Consider the following 8,353-nt stretch of genomic DNA (forward strand, 5'->3'; position numbering starts at 1 on the left):
ACCCAAGCAAACTAAACAACAAACATAAAATAGAAATAACACAAGTAAACTGGATCTAGGTTAATGACTTTCCCTTCATAAAAAAAGGACTAATCTCCACCAGATCTAGGAGCCTTATCACTGTGCATCAGATATGTGTCATTGAAACACACAAGATGTGGTGAAGAATCCACGACAAATGAATGAGAAGATCCATATTTCACCTCAATGAAAAATGATGTGGTGAAGAAACCACTTGAAACATTTCTTATTCGACACAAGAACAGAAGGAAAACAACATATCTAAATAATGATTACTTTTTCAAAAGTTACGTAGTTGCAAATAATAAGTAAGTGATTACCAGAAATCCAAATAGATTACAACAAATAGTAACTCACTTTATCAAAAGCCATTTTAATTTAATGCTCCCATCTGATTGTCCTATAGTATTATATAGGATTGACCAAAAAAATTGAGTCAAACCAAACCGATCGATTGGTCGGTTATTGTAAACTTATACTAATGAGGACCGATTGAAAAACCAAAAAAATCGATCAAACCATCAATAATCGACCGATTGATCGATTAAATTTATATCAAAAAATTGATTGAAACCAACCCTGTACACCCTACTATTACCAAGCATGCTCCAAATTTGCTTTCAAATTTATAATGGAATGATTAGTCGACACAAAAAGTACAAAAGTTTAGGGGTGGGATGGAGAATGACTTTATTTGTATGAGCCCAGCTCAACCCCTCGAGTTTTTTTCGTACTAATATATTTTTAATTTTTTTTTTCATACTACGATTATCAAGAATTCTCATATATGCACTAATTTTATGTATTTATTTTTTAATGTAGGTGCAGCGGATCCCTCAACAAATGTGTGATCCCTATTTTTGTTATGCTTTAGTATAACATTTAGATTTGAAGTACGTAAAGTTGATACGCATAGTTAATGCGTATGTGAGAATTCTTCCTACTGTCGGTAAGGTATTATGTTATTTTGATAAATAAAAATAAATATATGTTATTTTTGGTAATTAAAAGTATACTAAAAAAAACTCCAACTCCCCAGGTATTAAGGAAATAAAAATTCTCCCAACTGAAATAGGAAAGTTTTAAGTTTTGGCCCAAAAAGCCAAGTAGACAGGTGGTCAGTGACTCACCGAAAGGGGATAGAAAGGTAAAGTCAGAGCTCCATCATTGGTAGTTTAACGTTTACCATGATCGGTGATCAATAATAAGGAAACAACTTTTTAAAGGAGAGAATCTCCTTGTGAAAGAACCCGTTAAGAAGAAGAGACAGAACGACCGAAGAGAACAACAGTCAACAAATCGGCTCCTGTAGTGGCTGCTACGCGAACTACAGGTACTTTCCTATTTCAAATCTTCTACTTTTTTTGTGAACTATTGTTTACTGTGTTTGAATGCTTTTTAAATTGCAATGGCTTTTTTCAAGATACCCAGTTCGTAAAAGAGAATCCTTTCTCCCTTTTAGCTGTAAGTTTTCGTATTTGTTGAGATTATAAAACGTACACGCACTTCGTGTTTGATTGCTTTTTCTTTTTTGTCTTTTTAAGTGTTGCCCATGTTTCTGACGTGATATTGCTTGATGGGTCTCGTGATTTTTCCGTTTACCTCTTGGGTTTTGTCTTCTTTATGTAGAGAAGACTGGATTTGCACTTTAATTTTATCTCTATTATTTATTTATTGAATTGCTTTATTTGTGAATTTTTTCTGTGTTTATGGTGGATTCTGGGTTTATGGTTTTCTGCGGGATTGTGAGTTCATTACGGTTTGAAGGATCGGTATCCTTGAGTAGCGCATTGTATTGGAGGCTTTTCCTCTGTTGTATTTTAATATCTAGTATCTTCTAAGTTTCATCATTGACTGTTCGATGGGTTCGGTGCTATTCTGTCGGTTGCTTAAGAAATAGTTTGTTTTGAATCACAAATAATTGTATTACTAGGATATTCTTGATCATCATCAATCTGAAAGAATATCCCTTATGGAGCTTGTCAAGCAATTGATGCTCGCAATTGTTTCTTTGTTCTTTGATGAACTTACTATTATGTCGACTGTTCTTTTACTCTTAAACTAGAAAAACAAGTCTTGTCTTTATTCTCTTATTACAGTGAAGTGTAATGATATGATTAGATGGGCGGGGATGTCATTAGATGGGAGGGGATGATTAGCCTATTTATATGATATCGTACTTTGTTTTTATGTATTTGTTCTTTTCTTGACAATGATTTTTCGGGACCTCATGTTATGTGCAAATTGCTAATGTCTGTGATAATTCTTACATTTCAAAACATTTATTGTAAGAAAAGTATGCTTCCATTCTCCTAAATGCTCTAGATCAACATTTATGTTCATGTGTGTTATTGCTGCCGAATTTAGATGGAGGCTCAAATTTCTGAACATGGGCACATAATTGAGGTGTGTGGAGATGTTCCACCTATGGGACCAAGCCTGGGAGGGAATAAGATCTGTGGGGAAGCACCATGTGGATTCTCAGATGCCAAATCCAGCTCTAAAGATGCAAAAGAACGTGCAGCCTCTATGAGAAAACTTTTGATTGCAGTTGTGCTTTGTGTCATCTTCATGAGTGTAGAAGTTGTTGGAGGAATCAAAGCCAATAGTCTTGCAATTTTGACAGATGCTGCTCACTTATTGTCAGATGTTGCTGCCTTTGCGATATCCTTGTTTTCACTTTGGGCATCAGGATGGGAGGCAACACCCCGCCAATCTTATGGCTTCTTCAGGATTGAAATACTTGGGGCTCTTGTTTCCATCCAGTTGATTTGGCTTCTTACTGGAATCCTTGTTTATGAAGCTATTGCTAGACTAATCCATCAGACAGGCGAAGTTCAGGGCTTTCTCATGTTTCTCGTTTCTGCATTTGGGTTAGTGGTTAATATTGCCATGGCACTTTTATTGGGTCACGATCACGGTCATGCGCACGGTCACGATCATGGTCATGCGCACGGTCATGAGCATGATCACAATCATGGACATGGTGGGAATAATCATGGGCATGGCCATAGCGATCATGGTCATAGCCATGAGGATCAGGATCACACACATAACCACGGGTCAATTGAAGCTGCAAATCGTGAGCATCATCACCATGCACACGAAGCAGATCATAGTGAACCATTGCTTGGGACTTGTTCAGAGGTAGAAAATAATTCCAACAGTGGACCAAAGCAGAAGAAGCAGCAGAACATCAATGTACAAGGGGCTTATCTTCATGTATTGGGGGATTCGATTCAAAGTGTGGGGGTGATGATCGGTGGAGCAATTATATGGTATAAGCCCCAGTGGAAGATCATTGATCTAATATGCACTCTCTTATTCTCAGTGGTCGTGTTGGGTACAACCATCAGGATGTTGCGGAACATTTTAGGGGTTTTGATGGAGAGCACGCCCAGAGAGATTGATGCCACCAGACTCGAGAAAGGTCTATGTGAGATGGATGAGGTTGTTGCCATTCATGAATTGCACATTTGGGCAATAACTGTTGGGAAAGTGTTGTTGGCTTGTCATGTGAAAATAAAGCCCGAAGCTGATGCTGACATGGTATTAGACAAGGTTATTGACTACATTCGAAGAGAATACAATATTAGTCATGTGACAATTCAAATAGAGCGCCAATAGATCAGGAGAGAGAATTTCAGTGATATTACACTGGATGTATTTTCTTTGGGGCTCTGTTTATGTTTCTGTTCTTGTTCTTTCGAAAGGTTAGATCTCATCATCTATATATTCAGCTGGTTTATATTTCATCAATAGATACATATTGGGTTGTTTTAGAAGTTCCTTCTTTTTATATCTAGCAAGTCAGTTTTCTTTCTTTACTTATCCTTACGTGGTTCTTGTCTTTCAAATAAAGGCAGTTTTTATATTGATCTTTTCCATCACTAGCCTGTTTGATACGGTGAAGCGTGATTGAGGCCATTCTAACTTGATACTTATACTGGATTTGTATATTATGAAAAGGCAAGTTGTAGTTTGAGTTTTACTGAAATTTGCTGGTAGTTCATTCATGGATATAATTTTTTGTTGAAAAATATGAATGGGGAAGATATCTTGTTTCTTAAGATAATTGAGTTGGTGCCTTATTCTGTTTAGGGGTATTGGTGGCATTGTTTTGGTTGGATTCTTTTTGCACATTAGTTTCTCAGAATAATAGATTAGGTCATTGAACAAAGACAGAAATCAATAACGAGTGACCAAAAGTAATCCTGGGAGCAGAGCTCTCTCTCTTTATAACACTAAGTACAGATGACTGTGCAAGGTTCAGGAGAAAAACCTTGTTGGTCTTATTTATTTTCTTTTCACTGTATTACATCTAGTAGGAAGATGTTAATTGAATTTACTTGTGGAGCTCCACAACTGAAAAATTAAAAGCTGAACATGCGACTTGGATGTTAGAAAATCCTGCTGCTTTGCCCAGGATTTCAAACTCTCTCTCTGTCCTCTCCTTTCCTTTGGGGTTCATGTTCATCATGAATAGATGAAACTGATATAAGCTTCTGAGGGATAGAGTAGCTTCGGAGGCTTCTGGTATTACCATATCCACTACGATCGCTTTCCCATTTAGTGGCAGTGCTTTATAGCAGTTCTTAAGTATCTTCAAGCAGTCTTCATCATCCCAAGTATGGAGTATCCACTGTTACACCACCAGAATTTGTGTGTTAGTAGGAATTCTATGCAGACAAGGAAGTATAGAAGTTGTTTGGTTGCGAAGTGAAAAACCAGTTTTCATGTTGAGAAAAGTCTCACAATGACTGGTTATTATAAGTTCATGGTAAGTGATTCGAAGTCGTGAAACCTGAAAAGCCCTGGTGATGGGTTGGCTTGGGAAAACGGACAATATCGTATAACGATAGTCAAGTTTGGGACAAGTGAGTCTATTGTTTTTACCTTCATGAAGATGGCATCGCCATTTGGAATGCTTACAAACATATCTCCAGGAACATTGTCAACTTCTGCAATCAAGCTCATTTAAACTGGTAAGACTTTTGAACTTCATGTAGTCTATTGAATTCAGTTATGCAGAGCAGTAAATAGTTATCTACCAGGAAAAGCAGGTGATTTCTCAATAACTTGTGGCAAATCAAAGTTGATACCCTTCAAAGTTGGGTGCTTGGAAATGATCATGTTAAGGATAGAACCATCTCCTCCACCAACATCCACCAAACACTTTAGACCTTCAAAACCCTTGTAAATCTCCAGGACTCTCTCCATGAACAAAAGATTGTAGTCTGTCATGGAGGTTTTGAACACTTCGCCTAACCTAGCATCCTTTCCGACATACTCGACTGCTGTCATCCCATATGCCTTTGTAAAGGGCAGCCCACCTTCAAGAACTGCATATCTTTTAGGTGGTACCTAAAAAAATACCAACGACAACTTATAGTAACATGAACTTCTTTTGTTGAGAAAATCCAGACCCCATACATGGGAATTGCTTTGAGATTCCAATTCCAATGGATATATCGGATTACCGTTACAGGTTTGTTCTTCATAGGTTCAGCAACTGAGCCCTAGGCCCAAGTCACTAAAACCCATGAAAAGGCCTAATTGACATGTAATGGTGGGTTTTGCTCATATAAACCTATCGGTTGGGATATACCCAACCGATATGGGATATTTGTTCTTAACATATAACCACCCCGTGCTCACAGTAGGCCATCAATTTAATCATGGGTCGAAACTCAATGCGCAAAATGAGGTTATTAACCCCTTCCAAGGAAGTAGGGTCGTGTCATCGGCCCTTGCCCTATGGAACTCAGAAAAACCCGAGGGAGATATCTCCCACTGGTTCAAACTCCGGACCTAAGGGATCCAACCACCTTAAGCCCTGCCATATAATAACTAACGAGGCTATCCCCCGTGGTCAGTAACATGAACTTGATATACTCTGTGTTTGTTACCACTTACCATGTATTAATCATGGCCCTATCCTGAATCAACTGAAGAATAGTTGCCAATGATCCTCCGCCGTTGCTGCTTCGAATGAAATATTTGGCAACCGGGGCCAAGCCATAGAGCCTGTGAACCTGACCATTACTGGTGGAAACAGAGCAAGTGAGAACAGAATGGCTGACAAGAAGTCAGAGGATATGGTCGAGCAAAACAGGGGAATCCGGGTTGTCGTCTTTGATGGGAAGTTTGGTGGCAATCTGGGATGTGGAAAGAAAGGCTTCAGGGCCTGCTTCTTTTATGATTTCAAACACACCTAGCTCAATTGCTGCTTTCATTGCCATGGGAAGCACCGATGCACTCGCCAACTGCAGCGCATACTCTTGGATATGGCTTTCGCCTTCGTTGGAATTCATCTGGGTTTTTTTAATGTTATCGGAACAGAATCAAAGGTTGGGCGTTGATGATGATTAGAAACCTGATTGCGGAAATTTAAACCTCTTCACAAGACACTACTTTTCAAAGCCATCAACCTTCCGGTTCAACTTCCTCAAGAAATCCTTTTTTAACACGGGTTGGACTAATCAACGAAGGAGTTGGTCGGGATGGTAAAAAAAAAAATAGTATATGTCAAACCCCTCACGGTTTCGAATTGGTTTTGATTTTTGATGTCGGGTTTAAAGTACCTGTATCATTTAATAAAAAAATTTAGATTATTGTGGACTTGTTTTAGATTATTGTGTTATGTTTTAATGCATGATTTAGATTTCGGGTTTAGGTTTAGGACGGATTAGGCTTCGAATTTGTAGATTTAACGGTTATCCAACTATTAATGAAAAATAAAAAAAATATTAAAAATTAAATGGTAAACAGATACTCAATGGTTATGGAATGGTTTTGGTTTTGAAATTTTAAATGATTTTTTAAACGGTTTTAGAATGATTTTGGTATAGAATATCTTAAATGAAAACGATTTTGGTATAGAATACCTTAAATGAAGACAATTTCAATATTCCTTAATTAGAAGGGTACCCACCCATTGTTAACTTGTCAAATTTGGCGTACATTGACGATCAACAAGTTCAAAGCAATTCCCCTCTAGAGTTTAAGTCAAACACTGCTCTATCAATTCCGTTCAAAAACGGAATTAATCACATGTTATTTTAATCTTCAAAGAAAAATTTATGTACAGATCAATGGAAAGGAAACAATCAAGAAATCCATATCATATGTTCACACAGCAGAAGTTTAATTTGAACATGTCCAAGCGGCATTCAGTAGCTAATCCTTTGTTCCAAAACTTCTCATAGTACCAGTCTCCATATGTGAAGCCACTGTACACAGCTGGATGATCCTCATCGACCAAGTTTGCGCCGGACCGATAATCACAGCATGAGGAGATGGACAGTAGAATGTTGGGATTGACATTAATTCTTTCCTTGTTGCAGATCACCACAGCTCCATGAGGCACGCTCTCTCTTGTATATCGATCATTGCTCATCATGCATGCCCATTCAAATGCCAAAACACTGGAAAACCCACAAAAGCATAGATTAACGAACACTCCTATAGACAGCTTGTCTACTGCAGCAAACACGCTAAATCAAACACAGGAAAGTTAAAGCCCAGAACTTGCTCATCTCAAACACTAATACATGCAGATGACATGCAGAAACATGTATAAGGGTTTTCATCAGTACTGAGAGAAATCATGAACCAAGAACGAGAAAGCAAAAGAGAGAAAGAAAGGCAACATCGAGGAACTCCTGTACGTAGGCTTGTGCAAGCTGAGTCTTGAACTGGTCCATGAAATCCTCGGTTGACATAGGCAATCCTGATCCACGAGTCCATTGCTGCTACCTACTACTTGCTCCTCTTTGTCTTCAGCCCAAATATTTACAGTCCAGGCCCATAATATTTCTGTCAGAAGATCCAGACAGTCCTTTTTAGACTCTATATTGAGCCCAACAAAGATTTTGAGTCCAGAATACACAGACGGAAAAAGACGACGAATAGGAAAAGACAAATATAGCCGGAAAAGCAAGGATACGGGTGGTAGGGTGTGCTTGGTGGTCCACCTGGCGTTTGGTCCCTCCTACTCCTAGACCTATCATGCCACAACAAGTTTTACTATTCACTTGTGTTCCATGTTATTTTTTTTTTCTTGAAACCAAAGACGTTGTAACAGGCGACAAAATAAATTTTAATGAGATGAAATGAATTTTAATGTGAAAATTTGTGACCAACATTAATTGTACTTGAAACCAAAGAAGTTATAACAAGCAACAAAAGGAATTTTAACTAAACGAAATGAATTTTAATGTGAAAATTTGTGACCAACATTAATGGTACATTTTTTAAGAAAAAATGATGAGTATGAGCAACCAATGTAGCAAATCTTCTTAGGGCGTGATCATAAGAGTACTCACTCGTT

The 8,353-nt window shown here is 38.0% G+C and overlaps 2 protein-coding genes across 3 annotated transcripts; one reads left to right on the forward strand and one right to left on the reverse strand.

Moving 5' to 3' along the window:
- The first annotated feature begins 1,196 nt into the window (after positions 1-1,196).
- On the forward strand, positions 1,197-3,903 carry LOC119980211 (metal tolerance protein 1-like). 2 transcript variants are annotated; one of them, XM_038822824.1, is made up of 2 exons: positions 1,197-1,354; positions 2,389-3,903. In XM_038822824.1, exon 2 carries the CDS (start codon positions 2,389-2,391, stop codon positions 3,646-3,648), a length of 1,260 nt encoding a protein of 419 aa, XP_038678752.1. In that variant the 5' UTR covers positions 1,197-1,354; the 3' UTR covers positions 3,649-3,903. The 2 variants fall into 2 exon arrangements, with proteins under 2 accessions (XP_038678752.1, XP_038678753.1); XM_038822825.1 differs by lacking the exon at positions 1,197-1,354 and adding an exon at positions 1,400-1,485.
- Positions 3,904-4,213: 310 nt separating this feature from the next.
- On the reverse strand, positions 4,214-6,456 carry LOC119980326 (caffeic acid 3-O-methyltransferase). The gene is given in 5 exon segments (XM_038822990.1): positions 4,214-4,663; positions 4,918-4,982; positions 5,073-5,367; positions 5,370-5,385; positions 5,938-6,456. Coding segments are annotated over 5 exon segments (1,071 nt in total). The 5' UTR covers positions 6,336-6,456; the 3' UTR covers positions 4,214-4,366.
- Between the last annotated feature and the right edge of the window lie 1,897 nt (positions 6,457-8,353).

This window comes from Tripterygium wilfordii, chromosome 16, assembly GCF_013401445.1.
Source record: "Tripterygium wilfordii isolate XIE 37 chromosome 16, ASM1340144v1, whole genome shotgun sequence".
NCBI classification, from domain to species: Eukaryota; Viridiplantae; Streptophyta; class Magnoliopsida; order Celastrales; family Celastraceae; genus Tripterygium; species Tripterygium wilfordii.

What these genes read in the sequence shown, in the direction of transcription:
- LOC119980211 (XM_038822824.1), top strand. Translation starts at nt 2,389, where the DNA reads ATGGAGGCTCAAATTTCTGAACATGGGCACATAATTGAGGTGTGTGGA.